Source organism: Arachis ipaensis, chromosome B4 (assembly GCF_059453495.1).
Source record: "Arachis ipaensis isolate K30076 ecotype BB chromosome B4, ASM5945349v1, whole genome shotgun sequence".
Taxonomy (NCBI): Eukaryota; Viridiplantae; Streptophyta; class Magnoliopsida; order Fabales; family Fabaceae; genus Arachis; species Arachis ipaensis.
The window spans coordinates 15,453,936-15,478,938 of NC_142439.1; the positions used below are offsets into that span (position 1 = coordinate 15,453,936).

General features: G+C 32.2%; 2 protein-coding genes, 1 non-coding gene and 1 pseudogene across 4 annotated transcripts; 1 reads left to right on the plus strand and 3 right to left on the minus strand.

Annotated features, from left to right (window-relative positions):
- Nucleotides 1-1,235: 1,235 nt before the first annotated feature.
- On the plus strand, nucleotides 1,236-6,934 carry LOC107638984 (uncharacterized). 2 transcript variants are annotated; one of them, XM_016342385.3, is made up of 9 exons: nucleotides 1,236-1,711; nucleotides 2,073-2,254; nucleotides 2,483-2,609; nucleotides 2,852-2,917; nucleotides 3,030-3,101; nucleotides 3,429-3,530; nucleotides 3,612-3,784; nucleotides 3,922-5,566; nucleotides 6,112-6,934. In XM_016342385.3, exons 1-9 carry the CDS (start codon nucleotides 1,331-1,333, stop codon nucleotides 6,640-6,642), a joined length of 3,279 nt encoding a protein of 1,092 aa, XP_016197871.1. In that variant the 5' UTR covers nucleotides 1,236-1,330; the 3' UTR covers nucleotides 6,643-6,934. The 2 variants fall into 2 exon arrangements, with proteins under 2 accessions (XP_016197871.1, XP_020976514.1); XM_021120855.2 differs by having other exon boundaries at nucleotides 2,855-2,917.
- Nucleotides 6,935-7,650: 716 nt separating this feature from the next.
- On the minus strand, nucleotides 7,651-7,722 carry TRNAT-UGU (transfer RNA threonine (anticodon UGU)). The gene has a single exon. It is a non-coding gene; the product is annotated as a tRNA-Thr (tRNA).
- Nucleotides 7,723-8,889: 1,167 nt separating this feature from the next.
- Nucleotides 8,890-12,482, minus strand: LOC110270540 (putative N-acetyltransferase HLS1). Its single transcript, XM_021120146.2, has 4 exons — nucleotides 12,455-12,482; nucleotides 10,699-10,895; nucleotides 10,282-10,418; nucleotides 8,890-9,823 (listed from the first exon to the last, which is right to left on the minus strand). Exons 2-4 carry the CDS (start codon nucleotides 10,885-10,887, stop codon nucleotides 8,890-8,892), a joined length of 1,260 nt encoding a protein of 419 aa, XP_020975805.1. The 5' UTR covers nucleotides 10,888-10,895; nucleotides 12,455-12,482.
- An 82-nt stretch (nucleotides 12,483-12,564) lies between these two features.
- LOC148566758 (uncharacterized) lies at nucleotides 12,565-15,196 on the minus strand (annotated as a pseudogene).
- Nucleotides 15,197-25,003: the final 9,807 nt, after the last annotated feature.

The following is a 25,003-nucleotide window of genomic DNA, read 5'->3' on the forward strand; positions in this document are numbered from 1 at the left end:
ATCAATTCTAAATTTAAAATTAAATTTGAGTAAAAAAAATATTTTAAATTTTATCTCACTAACCAGAATTCATTTCAAGATAAGAAATTACTTTGTACATCATATATATTGTAGGATAGTATAGTCATTTGCTATTTTTTAATTGTAAATATTCAAATAAAATGGTATAAGAAATTAGAAGAAAATGTATTTACAAGTTTAGGAAATATTAATTTATTTTTTAATAGAATAAATTATATATTGAATAACAAAAGTTGTTATTGTTTTCTTTTTTACGCTAACTAATACTCAACGATGGTGTTTTGGTACACCATATTATGAAGAAATATTAATCAATCTAATAACTTTTGTAATGACATAAGTTTATGAATTTGAAAATTTAAAAATCATTTCATAAAATGTGAATTTTTAACAAGTAACAATATTGATCATATTGTTTTGACTTTAAGAATGAATATGATACCAACAAATAAAATTGCCCCAAGTAAATTTCAACAAAGACAAAAATCCATAAGTATTGCTATTAATGAAAAATTATTTTATTTTAAAGACAAAAACAATTTTTTTCTACAGATTTCCTAACTCAGCACGTCGAAGACTAATTCACCACATATTGATGTTCTATTTATTAAGGGTCTGTCGCTAACTAATGGATTGTTATATACATAAGACGAAATTCGAATTCCAAATACTTTTTTAAACGGATAAATGAGATACTCATTCAACCAATCCAAATTAATTAAAATAAATATTAATTATTTTTAATATTTTTAAGTTATAAAATATTTATAATAATAATTACAATAGATATTTTTCATTTAAATTTTAATAAAATTTTTTTATATAATTTTATGTATTACCGTGTAAGATACGGAACATACACTAGTATTCATCAAAGAAAAAGTCTAGGAGGCCAACAACTTTTGTATTTTTTGGCCAGTACTTAACCATCAAAACAAAAGTGAATGATCTCCCACCATTAGAAACACTATTGATGACTAATTGATAGTTACAAAATACCAAAATTACTGACCCCTAGCCTTCCTCTTTATCAAAAACTTAAAAAATCAAGACTTAATCATTTTTGCTATGTATAATGATACACAATCATACTTAATTTGATGACAAATATTTACAAATAATTTTCCAACAACATGCAGGGGGAAAAAACGAAAAATAAAAAATTAAAAATGTAAAAATATGAGTTAAAAAAAGCAGCTAGGGTTTAACACTTTACACTGAGTGACTTGTAAGGGTTTTGGGCAAGAAAGATATTTTGTTGAAGAAAATGGAGGAAAGGAACCAACTTAGCTACTAACACAAAACGCAAATGGAAGCTTTCGATGACGATGACGATTTTGGAGAACTCTATGCTGACGTGGAACTTCCACCTCTCGCTCCAACCACAGACCTCTTCATTCAGCAGCAGCAACAGCGACAGCAACCGCCCGATCCTAACGGTAACGGTGACGGCGGTTGCGTTGCCTTGAGTGACAGTGACGACGACGACGGATTGAACATTGTCTTGAACGACGACGAAGGCGTTTGCAACGGTCTTCCACCTGTTGCTCGTTCTGATGACGTGGATGATGATTGCGGTGGTGAAGGTGGCGGCGATGGTGGTGGTGGTGAGCGATTGGAGGATAGGTCCGAATTTCTGAGTAAGAATGGGGTCAGAGGTGGATACGGTTCCTTGTTTTTTCGTCGTAAGGTTCGTTCTTCAATCCTCTATACATGTTTGAAAGTTGTTAATTTTGATGGTTTGTTTGTTATGCGTTCCAAGTTCGGAAGCTGAATTGCTGTTACTTTATATAATTTTGTGGTGAATTGGATTGGATACGGTAATGAATAAGAATTTTTTTTAGTTAAAACACATAGATTCGATTAATAATGGAGTCATTGTTTTTCATTATTTTCTAATATGTTATTTTCAATTGAAGTCCTACTTTTTTCTTTTTCTGTCAAATTTTTTCTATTTTGGTCTTGTGGCAGTGTTTTTGAAAATGAGAAGTGGTTAATTTGATGTTTCTAATAGATTTTGGTTTGTTGTGTATTGTGTCTGTGCTTTGTAGTATACAAGGAATCAAGGATTGATATCGCTGGGAATCGGTTCTTCCTTGAGCAAAAGCTGGCGGAATGGCGATACATGTTCGCAGAACCTCCCATCAAGTTCCTCTCATGTTACTCGAATTTGCGCCACACCAAATCCTATGGGGTTTCAATATGGATATGGATCGGTTCTACCTTGGTACTGGTCAGTGTATTATGCATTTTGACATGTAGTTCATGCGTGCCTCAATTAATTCTGTAGCATTTTTTTATGGTGTTTTAATTGCTTTGGTATATGAAATTTGTTGCAAGTAAGCTTATCGTCATAGATTTATGTGATTCTTTGAGCACAAAGAGTGATATTAGGGTATGTTGGACATAGTGAGCTTTCACAGATATTATCTTCTGTCCTGAATTCTCTCATCCATTGCAGGAGTATATTTGATGTGAACATTGAGATGTTTCCAGAGAAATCGTGGAGGGTTCCCGGAGCTGACATAACAGATTATTTCAACTTTGGATTTAATGAGAATACATGGAAGCTATATTGTGCTTCATTGGTGTGTATATTACTATATTACTGTGCGAAAATGTTACCTTATAGTTTTTACGTGATGCTGCATACTTGCCTTTAATTCTCATATTTTATCCATTTCTATAGCTCGCAATACTGAAGCTACTTGATTTTGGTACTACTCTTTAGGTTGTTTGTTTAATGTTTTAGTATTGATATCATTGACATTTAACCCAGAGGATCTAATGAAACTTAGCTGACCATAACCTAAACTTAAACTGCATGCAGCAGCAACTTTGGCAAACAACTATGGGAACAGGTATTTCTGGTGATGAATCTTTAAAACTGACTCAGGTGTGTAAGTCTGTTGTACTTGTTGTGAAAGAACAATAAAAAATTTGTGTTATAACTTAAGCTTTCATGGTAATTTCTTTTGTACTTTCTTGCTGACTACAACATATTTCAGGAAGCCATGAGTCAGCAAATTGATGAAGTTGTGTCTGGGAGTGCACTTTCCCCTTCATCCGAATTTGAATTGGTATGCTTGTGATAATTACTTGGCCATTGTTAGAATTTTAAGGTTATTCAGGTGATAGGAGCCATGTATGAGGTGTCTTGTGTTGTACTACACAGTCTGCACTAGTGCATTATTAACATAAAGAGGAGCATTGGGTCAATGGTTTGAAAAGCATCTCCCTATTCCGATGCAGAGCTTCTTTTCCAGTTTTCCCCCCATTTTTATCTATTCTCTATAACTTAAGATTTTAAACAGCTGCACTTATATTTATGCCACGATATTAGTTTCAAGTTATTTTCTCAGTATATGAAGCTGGACGTTGGTACTGATTAACATTTGGTAACTCAGCCAAAAGGCAGAGCAATTCAGGTTGAGGATAATATGATTGAACGCAAACCATCAATGGATGTAAAGCGCCCACGCAATCAGGATTCTGATGTCATTATACAAGTGAGGTCTCACTAAGTTTACTACAATTCTTTTGCTCTAACTGTCTTGTGTCTTTGTAGTAATTATGTTTGGTTTGAGCAGATCAAGGTGCATGAGTCCTCTGATGATTGCTCCCGTTCTGGGAATAGCACTGTAATGGATGCATCATTAGAAGGGGAACCTGCTCTAGTTGATAACAAAATCCTCACTTCTTCTGGTGAACTCGATGTGTCTGAGGATCAGTTGGAAGCTGTGAAAAAATCAGTTCAAGAAAGGTGTGCTATTTATTTGATATTAGATCTGACTGATGATTCCTTTAAAGTTCCTTGTGATTACTTGAAGTCACATTATTTAGTGAATTGGACTTGTTGTATCAGCTTCACTAATCTTACCTGGACTATGACTTTCACAGAACTGGGCTGATTCCTGAAGTAGATGAACATGAACTTCAGGATGAAGTAGACAAACATTCAAATGATGCTGCACAAGTTCCAGGGGGAGAAATGAAATCAGAGCAAGGCATTGCCATAGACACATATAGTGCTGATCCATGCTGGATTGAATCAGAATTGTCACTTGGTGATCAAGAGCTCAGTCTGACTTCCTATACTGATAGCGATTCTGAGGCAACAGAAAATAGTGTGCATGTTGATAATGAGAAAAGTCATATCCCTTTGAGAAGGCAATCAGTGAATTCTGACATTAGCTTGAAGAACTCCTTGCCAGTTCATCGTAAGAACTCAAAAGGCAACAGTTTGGACAGAAGACCACCAAATGTAACTTACTATTCAAGAAATAAACGCCCATTTCAAAAGGAATGCAGGCGTCAAAATGGTAGACACTGGCGTGGTTCTAGTCTGAATTATCCCATCGAATATGATAATGATTCTTCCTCTATCCCCAGTTATAGTGCAAGGGATCTGTCTCTGTTTGGAAATCAATTTATTGATTATGACATTTGTAAAGAACGAGCGCCAGGTTTTGCTAGTCGTAAAAGAAGATATGATAGGGAAACAAAACAATCCTTCTATTATGGCAGAGAAAAGGTTAACAACAACCTGTTTCAAACTCTGCACACTAAATATTCATATCGGGATGATCGAGAAATATTTCGGGAGAAGACAAACCAATATGACAGAAAATATGAAAATGAGAGGGATTATTTTTTTGAATCGAGATCTCCTATGGCAGATGATGAAGGAAGAGAGAGAAAATGGCATGATGCTGATTTGGAGTACTATGCTGATGACCTGAGTCCTCACTCTTGTTGGGAGTTAAGGCAGTTTCCTCGAAAACATTCATCCTTTCCTGATGAGGAGAGGGGTGCTCATAGAAGAAGAATGAATGACCGTTTTGGAGACAGATACTACAGTGATGATCTTGATGAATATGAGTTAGAGTTTCTAAACACAAGCTATAGAATATCTCCGTATTCCGAGAGAAATATGGAATCTTTAAATAATAGACATGAAGAGTCGTTCTCAGATATTGATATAGATCCTAGAAGATCTGCTCGAAGGGATAGACATTGTGACAGACCTTTAGATTTGGATAACTTGTGGCCTGGGAAAAGGGAAGATTACTCTCAGAAATACAAACGTCATCAGATTTCAAAAAAAAGAAGGGAATATAGACAATCATATGCAACTTCCATGCGAAACTATGCATATGGCACTAGAGTAACTGAAAAATTGGAGGTTTCTAGAAGATATGAACATGCTAGAAACAACAGAGGGTCTTATGGTTATACTGATGCTGTTGAGGATGAAGATTTCATGATTGACCCAGCAGAAGAGTATCAGTGTTACAGGTCCCCTTCTGAGGTCCTTAATTGGATTGAAGATGAAAATACTTTTCAGCATCATGAAATTCATGCAACCTCTTTGCATGCTAAGGTGCAATTGGGTGGTATAGAATTTCAGCAGCATCAACTAAATATGCCGAGAAGTAGTGAGAATTGTTTAAATGGTAGATCTAAAATCATGGACAGGGGTAAATGTTGGCAAGCCGTGCCCAGATATAGGAAATCAGTACATCTTGTTAGTGAGGAAGGAAAGGTAAAGTTGGGGAAATTATGGTCAAGGATCTGTATACTAAACATCTTTTGGGCTCATTTTCTTTACCAAACTTGATTGGTTCAATGCATACTATACTACTGTCTTCACTCTTTTGCTTATTTACTGTGTTATGTTAATTCTTTACTACTATTTTTCTTGTTATTGTTTTATGATTTGAACTTATTCCCTATCATAATGTTGTGGTTGAGTTCCTAGAAGTCATTATTAGTCTCTTCCAAAAAAGATTAGTCATTACAAGCACGTGAACAGGGATTGAACCCTTATCTCAAACTCGCAAGGACTAAGCCTATGATTGCTTGGGTGGTTAATACCCTTACTTATATGCTGTCACTTTAGGATTCTGTTACTTTAATCTGCTACTGAAATTTATCACACCGTATTTATTTGATATATTATACCGCATGTGTCCAAAATTATCATCATCATCATCTTTCTTACTGTTATTATTGGTTAGAGCATTGATATTTTCAAGGTGTATGGTTTGATTATAAATTTGTGATGTGGACTCATGATTGATTCTGCAGTCTCTCTCAAGTTCCAGAGTCTTACACAAGGATATGCTTGAATCAGTGAACCAGGGAATGGCTAAGAAGCGGAGAGCTTTGGTGGGTTCTGAAGAATTTCGTCACAGGACCATCAAACTGAGCACCTCAAAATGTGAGAGCAACCACAGAAACAAGAAATCACTTCAGAACATTCCGGACAAAGGGCACAAGGACTGCTCGGATATTGAGGAGGGTCAGATTGTAATGGAAGAACCATGCTTAGAGGCTTCTACATCCAGAAGAGATGTTTCTGAAGTTGCGACGCTCACTGAAACTGAGAGGAAGGGACGGTCAAAAAATGAAAATAATGCTGTCCATCTAATAGGTGGTTATGACAGCCAAAGGATTCTTGATACATTGGCGAAGATGGAGAAGCGCAGGGAGCGGTTTAAGCAGCCAATCTCTACCAAAGCAGAAGAGAGTTCAGTTATCAACAATGACTCGGCAATCGATACAGGTGAAATGAAGCAACATAGGCCGGCTCGAAAGAGGAGCTGGGTTGGCAGTTAATTCTTTACATTTTTTCTGAGGCTTTTTGAGTCTTTCCTTCAAGATTTGATGAAGGTGAGAGACAGCTACTATGAGGGAACTTTGATAATTCACAGAAGCTCAGGTCTAGATTTTTTTATTCCTTGACAAAATTGAGATTGCAAACGTTATTGTCTTGTTTTGGAATAAGGCCTGATTGGCCTATAGTCTTGATTTGTTTTTTGAGCACTGTATTGTGATTGTGAAGATTAAGATTGTAAATAACCAACCCTGACATTTATAATGTAATCAAATTCCAGTTTTGGACGTTCCAGATTTTGTGATATTATATACTCTGGCTACATGCTAAGATAGTATGATGTGAAGGATAACGTGGTTGGGCTTTGGCCTTTAGTACAGATTGGTGGTAACTTCAGGATAATAAAGTGAAAATTTAATTATTCTTGTATCAAAGTTGTGGGATTTTCACATAATAGAAGACATAAATTTAATAATAATTACTTAATTAGTTTTTTACTTTATTATTTTACAAATTTTTTCATTTTAGTGGATTTCTTTTCCATAATAGATTCTCTCAATCTGAAGATTATATATGCTTTTTATCATGTCTTGGTTTTTAGGCTTTACCATTGATTCAGAAGGTGGGATCAAATGGGATTCACAAAAAATGTTTAATGAACGGTGAAAATATATAAACATATAATATAATTCATTCTCCTTGTTAAACGATCTCCAAGTTAAAATTAGTGTACAGTATTTAAATTTTGCTCCAAGCACTCTTAAGAACCGACTTTTGAATGAGAATAAAGCAGACCCAATACTTACTAGTTTGCATCCAGTTTCAGTTCCATATTTTTGGAGAGAAAATACTTGCAATGAGAAAAAAATATTGGTGAGAGTCAATATAGTAATGGCATGTTTTTGAGTTCAGCTTTTATTTTATCAAGTATCAACTTTAGGATCTGTGAATATTTCAGTTGTTAGACTAAAATGAACAACATAATATGGAAGAAAAGAAATTTAGAAAATTGCCCCCATGCAGGATCGAACTACAGACCTTCAGTTTACAAGACTGACGCTCTACCACTGAGCTATAGGGGCTTTTGCAATTAAATGGTGTTACAGTTTTTTATAGATTAAATAGATAAAAATTTTCAAAATATTTCTTCAATAAAAGGAAAAATATTAGCATTTTAAATTTTTATATTTTAAAGAAAACATTTCTAATTTAGTTTTATTAAGGGCACTTTTTAAATGTTTAAAATAGAAAAAAATTATTGAAAATAAAAAAAAAAAATTGATGATTGAGTTGTAACTACATTGTGTCATACAACAACGACGTTGTGGTCATAAAATCATGATAACCACAGACGAAAATTTTGACATCACTACATACAACCTGTTTCTGTGTGTGTCTTCACATATATTGACTTGATTGATTCAATTGATTTGAAATATCTTCATGGCAGCATATATACTGTCAATAGGGCATAACTAAGTCTACGGTATGGTTTATTTAGGAGTGTTATAGGTCAGTAAATTTTGTAATTTGTAGTCATCAATTAATTATTATTAGTATTTTTAATGATAAAAAATTACATCTAATGATATAGAATTACTTATTTTTTTTTTACTAATTAAGTGCTAGCCAAATTTTAATAAACGGCTGATCCTATAGACTTTCTCATGGTTTATTGGTACATCTATTTTCAGCAATGATATTTTCATGTTATGAATTATTCAATGATATTAATGTATTTAAATTAAATATATATATATATTATATTTAGATATGTTAATGCAAAGATATATAAATGTCACAATAACAAATAAGAATATTCATTGATACATTCTTAATCCAATATATTTGGATATATTAAAACAATAACTAACTTTTTTCGGTCGATAATTAATCAATAATTTTTTTTTTCTTTAAATTTATCTTTCCCTCTTAATTTTTGCTTATTCAGTATTTTGTAGGATTAAAGAAAATTAATTTCTTAACAAAATCGTGATTAGAAAATGATAATGACATATAAATTAAAAAGAAATAAATAGAGAAATAGGAAAACAATAAATTAAAAAGGCAGTAAAGATTTTAACCATCAATGCAATTTTTTTAGTTAAGGTAGCTACTAACAACTTAGATCATAATTGATAAGAGAGATCATGAGAAGCTAAGCTATAGAAGTTAAACCAATCTAATTTATTAGGTCAATTTAATAGTAGCTAGGCTTGAAATTGAAAGGGAAATACATACATATAGCTCTAAAATTCTCTAGGATCAACAAAAACATTCCCTACATATCTCTTCATAGCCATTTCTTCATCCTTTCCATTGTTATGTCCAATTGATGAGAGTCTTTTTGTGTACCAAAGATCATCAATGCAAGACATAGAATCTGTCTGAGGAACATAATTTGCAAGTGGATCACCAAGCCCTAACTCAGTGATAACCACTCTACAATCTTTCATGCTTTCTCCCAACCTTGATGTGAACCTCCATATGAATTCCATGAGATTTCCAAGGTTATTTCCTTCTCCATGGAGCCCATATAGGAAGAGAAATCCAAAGGGTCTACTCAGTGATTCACTCACTAGAATTCTAAGACATGGGAAAATAATCTTCTCTCTTGCATGTTTCAGTGTTGTGTGAAGAAACCTTAGTGGATGATGATGAGAAGACTTCTTGATTTGAAGCTTATAAGATTCACAAGTATTCCATATGCTAAAAATTACCCATGATGATGTTGATCCAATTAGGGTTTGATTATTATTGGTAGTAATAAAATCTTCATTATTATTATCTACCATGTTTTGCAATTTGATGCAACCCTCATCTTTGTAATAACATACCCATGTTCCAAGACTTAGTTTCTCCTTGAGGATAGTGTCTATGTCCAATGGATACAATTCTTTGGTTTTCAAGATTCTTTTGTACAAGGAAATTGCTTGATCTATGTTCACCTTCTCTATTTTAATATCCCTTTCAGAAATATGCTTTGTTGGTAGGCTTGTGCTAGTGCTAGTTGGATGAACAAAAATGACAAGTGAGCTAAGACTCACATAGTTGCACTTAAGAGCAAATAGGGCTTTGGATGCTTCATTGTTCTTCTCTGTTGCTAGGTATGAATACTCCGCTCCATTTCTCACCATCCATTCTTCAAGTGAGGTAACAAGTTTTAATGCAACCCCTTTTCTCCTGCATATTTGAATGATAATTTAAATAATTTTTTTACAAACATGCACTATGACCTAATATATATATATATATATTGTTGTTCAAGATATTTGTTTTGTTACAGTTATTAAATAAATATATTGAAAATCTAAAGATGTATTTGATTTATGTTTTTAGTTTTATTTTTATTTTTAGTATTTTTTGTTTTTTGAATTTTGTAAAAAAAAATAGTATTAAAAACAATAAAATTATATATTTTTACCTCCTATTTTCTCTTTTTTTTTTCCGCAAAATTTTAAAAATAAAAAATGCTGAAAATAAAAATAAGAAAAGCGCAAACCAAAAACATCCCAAATTTCTTATTTTTCAATGAAAAGTTTTTATATTAAATTATTAATACGTTTAATAAGGGTTTTTAGCTAACTTGTTAAATTTATCCGATTAAAACTAAAGAAAGTGGATGTTAATTATAATATTACCTGTAAGTAGGAGAGACTCTAAGGCCTATGATGCAACCCATCTTCAAGAGTGAACCAGGAGGAGTAGTAGTCCCAACATTCTTAATGCATCCCCTAACTACCCCTACAATCTCCTTGCTTTCAAGAAGTTCAGCTACCTGCATTTATAATAATTATTTATGAAGCAAATAATAAATAGTTTAGTCTAATATACTTTCAATCACGTGATATAAAATAATGCTTTGTAAACATAGGATATATAGGTTTTTTACCCTACTTTTAACTATATATATAAAATAGATTACAAAGTATGGAACATAGATAATGTAAACTTTGATTAAGGGGTAGAAGAAAAATTTTGATTTTAATTTGGACAACAAATCAGCAGCGGAATTACATTAATTAAATGATGAGAAGATATTAGTTACATACACATACCAATATAACATGGATGGGGTAGAACCTAATCCTAGACAAAGGGTCACCCATCATGTTAGTGAAAATGGAGACCCCTTTTTTGGTCCCTATCTCACAGTTCCTTTCAAGCTTCTCCACCACCTTGACATCCCTTTCTTTATCAAATTCCCTAATAATAACAACCTTGCACTCGGTAGTGCTGTTAACCATTTTTTCCTCTATTGGCTAAATGATGTAAAATAGGGTGTGCAATCTATAAGAAGGTGAAGGAAAAGACTTTCTATTATGAGAGTTACGTCTTTCTTGATTTGGATCTCACTCAAGTCTCAACCAATTCTCATTAAGTGCCATCATTGGTTCATTGCTTTTAATATTAACAGGGACATCATAAAATAAATAGGATATTTTAAAAAAAAAAAATAGATTAAGAGGAAAGTATCGTTTTGTCCCAACGTTTGAAGGTAAGTCCTATTTCTATTTCTAATGTTTAAATCATTTTATTTGAATCCCTAATGTTTATAAAAGTGATTTAATGTTATCCTGACATCAATTATACTAACAAATCAGATTATATTTTTCAATTATTCTCATTTTGATGTATTTATTCTTAATTATGTCTCATTTAGATGTGTTGGATTTCAATATTGTACCCACTATTTATGTTTAGCTTCAATTATGTCTCTAGAAAAATGAATTATATAAATATTGCAGAGATTAGTTTCAACTTTTGATGAGCTATTTTTTGGAGTGGATCATCGATTCCGTTCTAGACATTTGTATTCTAATTTCAAGAAAAGATTTTCAAAACTCAAACTAAAGCTCATAATATGTAATTGACAGCAGGACAACATTGAATCACTTTTACAAATATTTGAGATACAAATAGAACGATTTAAACATTAAGGACACAAATAAAACTTACTCTAAACATTTGGGATAAAAATAATATTTTATTCTTTAATTAATTAACATTAACTAATTTTTTATTGTAAAATTATTTTTTTAATTCTATCTTTTAGAAGATTATTTTAGAGTTTATAATTTAAGATTTAAAATTTAAGATTTATAATTTAAGATTTAAGATTTAAGATTTAAGGTACAAAACTAATTTTAAAAAGTTGATTAATGTTGGATTAAAAAGTTAGCTCTCTAGTTAAATTCTATAGTTTTGTCTAATTTAATTTATTTTATTTTTTTGGCAGTGTTTTGTCTAACGGTCACTACAATGCAAGAGTAAGCATTTTAAAGAAAGAAAAAATTATGTTTCCCTCCTTAATTTGTCTTATTTTTTTACTAATGTATTTGTAATCTGATATGGTTTGGTTTGCTTATCATCACTGGAGCTAATAATGACTTTTATAGCTTATATGTTTTATTTACAATTTGACATCACTGCTATTTTATTAAATAAAAATATAATGTGTTTTACTCAAATTTTTGTTCCATTGTTAACAACAAATAAATCAACAATCTTCGAGTTTTGTTTCACAATCTTAATTCAAGGAGCGGAAACGACTCCTTTTGTGGGTGTCTCAAAGTCTCAATTGTAGTTTCAAAAGTAAAATTAAAGATAAAAAGGAAAACATACAAGGTGCCAGAGGCAAAGTAAAATGCAGAAATTAAAACAAACAGGAAATTAAAAAGAAGATGAAAGAAGAAACATGAACGTAAAAGAGAAAAAGACGTAAAAGTAAATAAATTTTATTAATAAAAACTGAAAGAAAGCAAAATACAAGTGTTTGAGTTCAGAGGAATTACTTAAGATTCCCAATTTTACTCTGTGATGCGAAGGGGCTGAGAGCGTTTTTGGGTCTCTAAGTGTTTTCCAAGAAGAACTGAACTGATTACAACGTGTTCCTAAAACTCTATTTATAGACTAGCCTAATCTCAATGGGCAGTTACTCTTTGTACACCACTTGCAGGAAATTTGAATTTCTTGTAGCTGTTCCCGCATTTCTTCCTTGCTGTTAATTTCAAAATTTAAATAAATAACCAACTATCACATGATCTAACTTAATTTAAAATAGATATAAATATTATATATAGGAACATTACCAAATAACTAATTATTTCTTTTTATAATTTTCTTATAAAATTTATATTTTGTCTAACAAGATGCCCCCAAGATTTCTCACTTGAAGATATGCAATGATTGAAAGTGAGAAAACTTAGTTGTTTATTGACATTTTTTTTATTTTTGATATTGAGAGTCAATTGACATTTTAGACACATTCGCTTGACAGATTAAATGCCTACTAGTAATAGACTTAACAGAATTTCTAAGTCTATAAAATTTTTTACATTAATAGTTGAACTGTCAATGGGGTCTATTCTTTTGTATGAAATTTTTAAGTGTGTCAAATGATATCTTTTCTAATTTCGGCACATTAAATGTGTATCAATTGACCTTTGTTTTGACCTTTAATATTTCAATTAAGAGTTTTTTTTGACACACACTTTCATTGTTTTAATTGACACAATTTTCCTAACTTCAGAAGTAACAAAATCTTAACTTCGTGAAGTCGTTTCTTTCATATGTTAAACTCCAGGTGCCAATTAAATTTGATAAAATTTCTAATCCTATAAAATCTCCACACTAACATTCTAATAGTTTTGACTCCAAGCGCTAAGAGACTCAACAGAATTTCTAAGTCAATTAGGTTTTTGTATTTATGAAGTACATACCCAAATGTCAATGAGAGATTATTTTTGTCCGAGATCTTAAACTTGATGCATTTTTTTAAAATAAAATCATTCATATCTATTTTACACATCTCAATACTTTCAGGATTAAATGCCTTGGTGTCAACTGTCAGTGACTTGACTCCAAGATTATACATCCTGAACTCCACATGCATCTCATCATAGTAACATGTACTCTTATTAGCAGGAACTTCTTCCACTCCTCCATCTTCGTTCCAGAAAATCAACTTTTGATGTAGAGTGGATGGAATAGCACCCATTCCATGAATCCAATCACGTCCCAAAAGCAAGTTAAAACCAGCCTTTGAAGGAACCACAACAAATAGAGTTGGCCTATTGACAGAACCAACCTCAATTGACAGCAGAACCACACCTCTAATAGAAAAGTCCTTCCATTAAAATCTGTTACCCCAATGCTACTTTTAATCAGATCTTTTTCAGTCTTTCCAAGCCTTCCCATCATTCTTTCAGGCATGAGATTAACAGCAGTTCCCCCGTCAACCAAAATCTTATTGACTATCCTTCCATCAACACGAGCCTTGATATGCAGTGGACGCAAGTGTTCCTTATCATTTTCAGTAGGCCTCTCAAATAATCCTCCACCACACATATTATCATCTAGCAATAAGCATTCGCTTCCAGGGAAGACATCATAACAATCATCTTCTAATGACTCTACTTCTTGGACTTGACTATACTCCTCAGGCAGTATTGACACCACAACTATAGGTTGCTTAACACCAAATATTGCTTCTAAGCTATCATCAAAACCAGTGTCAAAATTATCAGTAATTAAATCTTCATCCTTTTCTCCCTTGTTTTCAACCATTACCCTCTTCCCAGCAAGATTGTTCTTGACATTTTTATTGCACTTAGGGTGATTAGAAGAATTGCCTGTTTCTACAGACTTGGCCATGGTTGGCAAAGGAGGAAAATCTACTCCGTGTCCCTTGTATAGATCCAAAGGAACATACTCAGGTATATTCTCTTTCTGCTCAAAAGTTGTAAAAGGAGAATATTTTGGAATATTTTGACAGTTTGACCAAGGAGAATAATTAGGAACCTGCTGCATGTTAGGATTATAACAAGAATAAATTGGCTTTGAGGGAACAGGCGCATTTTTGGGAATATATATACTACCTCCGTCTTGTGCATGATTCATGTTCCATAACTGAGACTCATAGTACCTGGGCTTAAAAGGTCTAGGCTTCACCCATTTGTTTTTTCCTCTTGCAAAAATAGTAGGTTGATTCTGCACATTTCTCACATTCTGGACCCATTTATTGTTTGAAATTTTGGTGGGAGGAACTCTTGTCTTTTGAGAAAATCCATCAGGTCTTCCATCAATCATGACCACAGTCTTCATCTTCTGGTTGACGGGTTGTACTCCAGTGTTGTTGACGCACTTGTTCAAAGGAGTTTGACTGCCCAACTTTTGTTTTCCCTCGGCTATCTTCCGCTTTAGCTCGTTAGTTTCATTTTCTTTTTCAGCAATCTTCTTTCTCAACTCAGCCTTTTCTTTCTCTTCAACTTTGTACTTTTCAAACTCTTTTGCAACTTCCTTGTCAAAAACAGCATTGCACCTTGGGCACATGGCGATGGTGCTATCAGATTCTTTAATTCTCAACAAAAAATCTAACAAATCCTCACCAGGACGAGGATAAATTGGCTTCTTGTCTTGCTCAAAGATCCTCAGGTCTTTATTTTCATCTTTAGCACTAACCATTGTGGCATCAACTTCTACCATGTTGACTGACAAGTTGAATGGTTCAACATAATTTGAGTCAGCAGCAAATGGTTCAGTGTCCACCTTCATAGTAGTTTTATCCTCAAACTTCAATCTTCCCTCCTCAATTGCTTTTTGTATCAAGTCCCTGAAACGGACGCAATTATTAGTGGTATGTGAAAATACCTGATGAAACTTACAAAATTTTTTATTCTTTATTTCATCAGCTGTAGGCATCTTTTTTCCTTCAGGTAAAATAAGCTGCTTATCTTTTAATAAAACCTCAAATATTTGATCTGCCTTAGAAATATCAAAAGAATAAGTCTTATTTTCAACTTTAGAATAAGAAGAAATTTTTTCTTTTCCTTTAACAGGCTTCAAAGATTTGCATACATAAGGAGGACCCCCACGTAATTCGGCAATATAAATCTCTTTCTCATCTGAATCACTACTATCAGAAAAACAATCAACATATGCAACCTTTTTTGAACCCTTTTTAAAATTTTCTTTTTCTTTCTTAATTTGTTCTATCTGTCTTACTCTTTCAGCTAACTGGGAAAGATCTAAAGTATGTTGATTGACAAGTTTCTTCCTAACTCCAAATTCTAATCCATTAGTAGTCATTTTGACAACTTCAGCTTCTGGAATCGGAGTAAAACATTTATTCCTCATGTTTCTAAACCGTGACAAATAGGTGTCAATGGATTCTCCCTCTGCACGTTTGACAGAGAATAAATCTGTAAGACTAACTTTTAATTCACCTCGGAAAAATTGATCATGAAAATTTCTTTCTAGCTGTGCCCAAGAATGAATAGAATTTGGTCTCAAGTTGGAGAACCATGTAAATGCATTTTTTGTTAAAGAAGAAGGAAAATATCTCATCTTGAGATATTCATTAGAAGCTGCTTCCCCAATTTCAACAGTATATCGAGCAATATGCTCTACTGTAGACTCATTTTCTTCTCCAGAAAATTTTGTAAGAGATTTTGGAATTTTCCAACCTCTTGGAAGCTCTGCTTGTTGGACACATTCAGGAAAAGCAGACAAAAAATATGGTCTATTTAAACAACTCACATTAAATCCCAAACGGTTTAAAACTTGTTCGACATTTCTTGCTAAATTATAATGCCCCCCTAAGTTGTTTTGCCTAAGTCTTTCTAACATATCATCAGCATTTTGACCATGTCTAGGCATATGAACATCATAATTAGGAATTGCTCCACCGTTCTGATTGACATTATCAAATCTTAAACCTTGGTTGTCATTTTCTTCTAAATTTACCACAGTAGCAATTCTATTAACTTGCCTATTTAATTGTTCAATTCTAGTGTTTGTGTTTTCTAAAAGAGGATTTAAAACTGTCACCATTTGATGAGTTAACATGTTTACTAGATCATGGTGACTTTCATCCATCTGTTGCCTAATATTTGCTAAAGATCCCACAGTTTGACTAGGTTGATTAACAGGCATTGCTTTTGACATGTCAGGAAATACATGTCTAGAATTTTCTACCCTAGTGACAGTGGATGTAGTAGAATTAGATGCACTGTTATTTCCTGTATTAATAGAATGTGAAAAATTTTGTTGTGATACGTGTGAACCTGACGCCCCAGAAACAGGTACATTTGACATACCATATGGATTTTGATAAATAGGATTTTGAAAAGTTGAGTAGAGAGGCACAGGCAATCCTTGTGTCGCCATGGAGGGGACATACCCCGGTGGCAAGCCATATGGCAGCCACCCCACGGTATTTATGTGAGTTGCATTTAACCCTGTATGGGCATGGCCAACGCCATCATGCCTCACTGACATCAAGGTAGGCTCTGCGTTTGAAACCACAGAAGAATTTTCGGATTCATTTCCTCTAATCTCATCACTAGAAGTAGAAGAAGATGCTGCAGAAGTATTTGACATGTCAACTGACGCTGATTTCCTTGGCTCTAGACACACGAACTTACCACTGCGTAACCACATGCAAATTCAAAACTCTTGATTTTTCTTTTGACAAACTACAATCTATTGACAATGTCCCACTGGGCGTGCCAATTTGTTTTACTCAAATTTTTGTTCCATTGTTAACAACAAATAAATCAACAATCTTCGAGTTTTGTTTCACAATCTTAATTCAAGGAGCGGAAACGACTCCTTTTGTGGGTGTCTCAAAGTCTCAATTGTAGTTTCAAAAGTAAAATTAAAGATAAAAAGGAAAACATACAAGGTGCCAGAGGCAAAGTAAAATGCAGAAATTAAAACAAACAGGAAATTAAAAAGAAGATGAAAGAAGAAACATGAACGTAAAAGAGAAAAAGACGTAAAAGTAAATAAATTTTATTAATAAAAACTGAAAGAAAGCAAAATACAAGTGTTTGAGTTCAGAGGAATTACTTAAGATTCCCAATTTTACTCTGTGATGCCAAGGGGCTGAGAGCGTTTTTGGGTCTCTAAGTGTTTTCCAAGAAGAACTGAACTGATTACAACGTGTTCCTAAAGCTCTATTTATAGACTAGCCTAATCTCAATGGGCAGTTACTCTTTATACACCACTTGCAGGAAATTTGAATTTCTTGTAGCTGTTCCCGCACTTCTTCCTTGCTGTTAATTTCAAAATTTAAATAAATAACCAACTATCACATGATCTAACTTAATTTAAAATAGATATAAATATTATATATAGGAACGTTACCAAATAACTAATTATTTCTTTTTATAATTTTCTTATAAAATTTATATTTTGTCTAACATAATGGAACTGAAATCAGTTTATTTTCTGTTGTTTATAAAATCATTTAAGGTATTGGTCTACAAATTTTAAAGATGTATCAATAAAGTAATTAGTCTTATTCAAAGTATATTTTTAAAAGATAGGCTTATTTTTGGTAATATTCTTATAACATATGAATATATGCACTACCTTAAATAAAATAAACGATAATTGAAATACAAAATGGTACTCAAATTTAATATGAATAAAGTCTACAATAGGGTAGAGTGATATTTTCTATAGTTTATTATAGAGAAGTTGGATTTTGAATTGAGATTTATTGACTGACTTCCTGAATTGTTGACAATTGTTTTTTATTCTGTTGTTGTGGAAGGTTAACCCTATGATTTTTTTTTTAAATTAAATAGAGGCATCTGTGAAGGTGACCCTCTATCTTCTTTTTTTTTCTTATTATGTGCAGAAGGACTTTTCTTCTTTCTACATAAAGCAGAGGAAAATAGTCTCATTTGGAGAATTCAGATAAGCAGAAGATGTCCAACTATAATCACTTGCTATTCGCTGATGATTCCATTCTATTCGGTAAAATCTCAGAAAATAGTTGTGTCTCTATTCTAGAATTATCAAAATTTTATGAGAGTTTCAGTGAACAAAGAGTTAACCTTAATAAATTGACCCTGTTCTTCAGTAATAACACTCCAGAGCTGATTAGAACCTTCCTAGCAGTCCAGCTGAATATTTCTCACATAGGTGCACAGGATAAATATTTGGGTCTATTTTTTCTTATCAACCATTTTAAGAAAGTCACCTTCAACTCAATCAAAGATAATATTTTCAAAAAGATACAAAGATAGAAAAGGTGCTTGTTATCTAATGGAGAAAAACAGGTATTACTCCGAATAGTTAGTGAAGCCATACTAATATACACATACATTATCATGTTTTAAACTTCAGGACAGCTTACCAAATAAAATTTATAGTATTCTAGCCTAGTTTTGGTAGGGACAGCAAGGTTCTGAAAGATGAATGGTGTGGATTAGTTGGGATAAAATGACTAGGTCTAAGAAAGAAGGCGGACTTGGTTTCAAAGATCTCAGGACTCAAAACCTGGCTCTTTTGGATAAATAGTGTTAGAAAATCTTGACTCAATCTAACTCTCTTCTTTCTAGAATACTTAAAGGTAAATACTTCAAATTTAATTTTATCCTTACATACAGCAGAAGTAGGAACCTTACCTTCTTGAGATTGGCAAAGTAATCTTGAATGGAGGCGAGTTATAGAGAAAGACATTAGTTGAAAAGTAAGTTCTAGTGATATCCAAATCTTATCCGAACCATAGCTCCCTCTTCCTTACCCTTCATTGTTCCACCATCTACAGTACTATTATTAGATAGTTACCATCTGTTATAGGTAAAAGACCTATTTTTGTCAAATAAACAGTGGAACCAAGTATTAATCTCAAACTTTTTTTCTCTAGAAATTACTCAGCGAATCCTCTTCATAACCCCAGAAAAAGGTGAAGACACAATTCAATGAGTAATGAATAGAGCAAAAACATATGATGTTGCATCAGGATATAAGATTGCTTACCAATTTTACCATACCTCCATTAAAGTTTATCCAAACTTTATGCAACAGAGGTCATTTTAGAGTCATTTATGGAAATTGAAAATTCCTCACAAGATTTTGCTCTTTACGTGAAAAATTCCTCACAAGATTCTGCTTCTCATCCACCAGCGGTTTTCATCCACTTCGACAACTTGTCTAATCTATAAGTCAATTCCAAAATCACTCATGCACTGTTTATTTTTCTGTGGAGATGCTAATCTAGTATGGAAGAAGAGTCATTTTTTGGCTTATCTCATTCTAGACCATAGATGTTCTTTGTTCTTTAATTGGTGGAGGGATTTGTTATTACAAACTAGACTTCAAGAAATAAGCTCTCAAAGAGCTTGACTAGTTTTGATTATAGTTTGGAATATTTTGAAGGAGAGGTGTCGGCAAGTTTTCAAGCATGTTCAGGAGCCTCCGGAAAAAGTGCTAGCAACATCGCTTAAGTTGAACGAAAAGCTATTTATTTTGCCTCATGCATAGCGCTCTAAGATTTCTTCCCTATCTATTTTTCTATGTTATTTTCTTCTTACAATTTCACCTATTCATGAATATTTAGAAATCCCCTTTTTCTATTTTTCTTGTCCTAATTTTTGGACATTATATTTATTTCTCGATTAAATAAAATACTACTATTATTTTTAAAAAAATATATTATCTAAAAATTAAAGTTCAAATATAAAATTGCTTGTCAACCAAAAAAGTAAAAAAAAAAAAAACTTTATATTCAACAATCTAATAAATAGTAGTAAACTTTTAAATAAAACTGCAATAAATTAATTTTTGGATTGAAATACCATAAAAAAAGATTAAATTATAAATAAAATAAAATAAAATATTCTTTTCTTTTTCTTTGTTCTAGGATTCTTTAAGAATTTTATTTAGTGCATGTATTGCAAAAAAGAATAATTATTAGTTTGCTATCTTTTGAATAGTATTTATTTTTAGAAATTGAAATTGAGATTGGAGAACTGAGATTTAATGGTCAAGAACTAAAATTTCAGTTTTGGGATACAAAATTTCAATCCTTTCGATACTTTAAAAAAATAAAAACATAAGGAATTAAAATTTTTTAAGATAAAAACTGAAATTTTAATATTTTTTTAATAACTAAAGATATTTTAATAAATATTTTTATTTTATTTTAGATTTATCTTAAACTAAATAAAATATTAGTTTACATAATTATATACTTTACACTAAATATAATACAAATATTTAATTTAATTTCAACTTTCTAATTATTTCAATCTTAGTCTCCCTTCCAAGCAGAGTGGAACTCTATTGTTGTCGTGACTTCTTTGAATACCATATTTACTACTGTTTCACAACATGTAACTTGATGCATCCACCAAAATTAAAGTAGCTTTTCTCAGTTAGTTTTATACATGGGTAAAGTATTAAATCGGTCTCCTATATTTAGGCGTAATTTTATTTTAGTTTTTAAGATTTAAAGTGTTCTATTTGAATTTAAAAAAGTTTCATTTAGCATCAATTTAGTCTCACAGTGAGGTCAAAGTTAAATAATTAACGGAATGTCCTACATAACAACAGTATAAAAACAAAATGATAATCTGGAGAACAAGTACAAGCTCCAGAGGCACAAAATCAACCGTGAATGTATCAATACATTTATTTATTATTTTTCTTATAATATAAATAAAATATTTTTTATATAACTAAAGAGAATGATAATTAAATGTATTGATGCATCAACGGTTGATTTTGTGCCTCTGAAACTTGTACTTGTTCTCTAGATTATCGATTTTGTTCTTGTACTGTTGTTATGTAGAACATTCCGTTAATTAGTTAACTTTGACTTCACTGTGCGACTAAATTGATATTAAATAAAACTTTTTTGAATTCAAATAGGACACTTTAAACCTTAATTAAAAATCAAAACAAAATTACACCCAAATATAAGGGACCAATTTAATAATTTACCCTTTATATATTTACAGAATATACAAAATTAAAGAGTGGACCAAAACCGGCCAACAACTTATAAAAATTTGTAGCCAGTTATTTTTCATATGAAAGATTCAATTTCGTGTGTGAAACAGAATATCTTGCCTTTATAAGATTATTGCATATACAGTGTATCCTGCTAGTACTATAGATATCTTTTGCATGCTTATGCAGTAGTAGTAGGTCCATGATATATATGATTATTATCATCACATATGGCAAGATGGCAAGCTTGAAATTAGGATTTTGAACTAATCTTGCTGTGCGTGCATATTATAAATAGGATTATATTGGTATTTTTAGTAAAATCAATTATTAAAAAAATGTAGAGTAAAAATATAGAAAAGATTATATATCTAATACGTCCCTTTGTGCAAGTTGCAAAAGTATTTTTAACTTTGAAGTGTAGATTTTGAATAGGTCTCCTTTATTTTCTTTTAGTTTGCACTATTAATAAAAATTTTTCGTAACAAAAATTTAATTTTAAATTTTTTTATCATAAAAATTTTGATATTATGTAATAATTTTTTTTTAAAAAATTAAACGATTAAGTAAAAGACATGAATGATTATATATATAACTATACGGGCCTGCTACACATACAAGTAAAAACGGCCTACAAATGTTACAAATTGGCCCAACCCATCAAAAATACACGCGCACTCACTCACTTTGAATAGAGCGTCATTTACATGCGCGCAACTCAACGGTTGCGCTTCGCAAAAAACGCTCGTTATGACGCACTCTTCCACTTCTCCTTCTTCGAAGAAAACACAAATCGTCCATTTTCGAGCAACATTCGAAACCAAAGAGATAGAACTCGTCGTGAAAATTAGCAGAAACCATCAATACAAGATAGAACTCTCCATCAACAATCTCCAGAAAAAACGAAGTTATATTACTCAAGGTACGTTACTATTTTACTCATCTTGTAGATTTTTCACATTTCGAAATCGAAGAACTATGTTTTACTATTCTTCTACATTCTTCTACGTTTTACTGTTCTTCTTGTTCTAGCGCTCATTTTACTGTTTTTAATGTTCTTCTTGTTCTCGGTTTCACTGTTCTTCTTGTTTCTAGGTTTTACTATTCTTCTTAGTTGTTCTAGGTTTTACTGTTCTTCTTATTCTAGTTCTTCTCGTAACTGATTTTTGGGAGTATATTGCATAATTTGGTGGGTGTATATGGAGTAATTTATTGGGTGTATATGGCATAATTTGTTGGGTGTATATTTCTGAACTGATATAACGTAATATAATCAACTGTTGCGAGTGTTCTAAATATTGCTTGTCCTTGGGTGTATATTGCTTGACCTTGTAATGTTGTTTGACCTTGTATATTTATGCATGTTTGAGTGAATTGAAACATCATTTTGAACTGATCTAATTAAATACTTATGAGAAATCGTATAACTGTATATGGCTGATCTATGGGTATATCTGACTGATATCTATGGGTGTATTTTTCATTTCAGAAAAAATAGCAGGCAGAAACCAAGCTGGAAAAAATGTAAGAACAAATATATATGTCTTAGATCAAATCAGTTTTTCAAAATAGAAAATATATCTAACTCTAATTTGGCTTTGTTTACAGCAAACCAAAGACCTTAAGTGTGCAACCCATTTGTTGAGTGACAAATTCAGAAATATGAGCGAGGAGAAGAAAGTAATTGTTAGGGATTTGAGATTTGGTGGCCTGATACACATCCCGCCACTAAGGGTGCATCACCAAATATTAAAAGAGTTGGCTAACTCCTTTAAATTAGGGAAAAACAGACTCGAAACCGGCTACGGTTCTTTTAAAGTAAGACCAAAAATAATAGGGGCTGCGCTTGGCATCAACGCGTCAGGTAACTCACTACAAACATAGGTGTATATGAGCCATATTCAGGTGTATTTCAAGTGATGCTTGGGTGTATTTCAAGTGATTTTCATACTGTGTTGTTTTCCTTTTTGTAGGAGATCTATTTCCTCAGAAAGTCAATTATAAGGATCTTTCTGAAGACGACAAACAAATTTTTAGAAGATTTCAGGGGAAAACCCTCAAAAATATGACAGATGAGATAATGGCGATTGGTGTTGATAATGAACAGGATCGTCTCATGTTCAAGAGGATTTTCATCCTCTATATACAGATGGCGTTCCTGTTACCAAAAACAATAAACAAAATCTTCTCTGTGCACCTGGCACCAATTTTCAAGATGGACACAATAACAGAGCAAAACTGGGGAACACATATTTTGAATTTTATCATCAAGGGCATAACATATTACAATCTGAAAAAGAAAAAGGCAATTGACGGCTGCCTGTTTGCCCTGATGATAGTTTACTTTCATCTATCAAAAAATAAAGACAAGAAGAGAGCAGAAAGACCTCCAGAACCCTGGATTGCCAACTGGACTAGAGAGCAGTTGGTTGAAAGAATGAGGGCAGAAATGAAGGAACATATGGTAAGTGAACAAAATATTTTGGGTGTATTTTATTTACCTGAATGCTGCTAACTAAAATTTCTAATGTTTCAGGGAATTGTAAAGATGGCGAAAACAAAAGAAAAAATGAAAGAAATAAAGAAAAAAGAAAAAAAAAGAAACCAAAAAAACAAAAAAAAGGAAGGCAAGTTCATCATCATCATCTGAGACTGAAACAACTGAAAGTGAGGTCCATTCTACCTCTGAATCTGATATTGAAGAAGACTCAGAGGATTCAATACGGAAACAACCCACCCAAAAAGTCAAAAAGTAAGTAACATACTTGGATGTATTTTGTTTATCCAGTTGGGTGTATTTTGCGCATTCATTTGGGTGTATTTTATTAATTCATTTGGGTGTATTTGGTGCATTCATTTGGGTGTATTTTGTCCCTTTTCGTATATTTTTAAATAATGATTGTTTGCCTTCCAGAATGGAGTCCAAAAAAAGAAAGAAGATTCAGGAGGATTCTGATTCAGAATCTGAATCAAGTGATGAGTAATGTTCTGAAATTATTACTCCTTTGCTTTGGGTTTATTATCAAGATTTTATGTATTAACAGAGCGTCTCTTATTAACTTTTAGAAGCGAAGAATTATCACCAGTAGAGAAGCAAAAAACAAAGAAAAAGACTCAGAGAACACAAAAAAAAGTAAGCACTTCTTTGGATAGTATTTTGTGATCAAATTAATTTTGTATTTCTGATTCATACTTGTTTTTCCCCCCAGGACACAATCCAAAAAGAAAAAGGTCATTGTTGAGGATTCATCTCCTGAGCAAACTCAATCCTATTATGGGTACAGTACTTTATAAGCTATATTACCGTCTATCATCAAAATTATATTTGCTAACATGTTCTTTTATGCATGTACTGTCAGATCTGAAATTGGAACTGAAGAATTAGATGAATTCTTAAGGGAAAACAATGAAAAATCTGCTGCACAGGGATATGTCTTGTTGGGGTGTATATTTTAGATTTTAAGGTGTTTTCTTTGCTAATAATTGTTTCTTGTTTGGCAAGGGGAAGGAAGCTGACCTGCGATCGACGGAAGGTCACTATGTCTCATCTGAAACGTAAGAAGCTTTATTTGATAAAATCTTGTTATCCTGATTTAACAGTATGGTATTTTT

Coding starts and splice junctions, on each gene's coding strand:
- LOC107638984 (XM_016342385.3), top strand. CDS start 1,331: ATGGAAGCTTTCGATGACGATGACGATTTTGGAGAACTCTATGCTGAC. Junction 2,918..3,029: donor AATCTTTAAAACTGACTCAG/GTGTGTAAGTCT, acceptor AACATATTTCAG/GAAGCCATGAGTCAGCAAAT. Junction 3,785..3,921: donor AAAAAATCAGTTCAAGAAAG/GTGTGCTATTTA, acceptor TGACTTTCACAG/AACTGGGCTGATTCCTGAAG.
- LOC110270540 (XM_021120146.2), bottom strand. CDS start 10,887: ATGGTTAACAGCACTACCGAGTGCAAGGTTGTTATTATTAGGGAATTT. Junction 10,419..10,698: donor ACCCCATCCATGTTATATTG/GTATGTGTATGT, acceptor TTATAAATGCAG/GTAGCTGAACTTCTTGAAAG. Junction 9,824..10,281: donor AGAGTCTCTCCTACTTACAG/GTAATATTATAA, acceptor TCAAATATGCAG/GAGAAAAGGGGTTGCATTAA.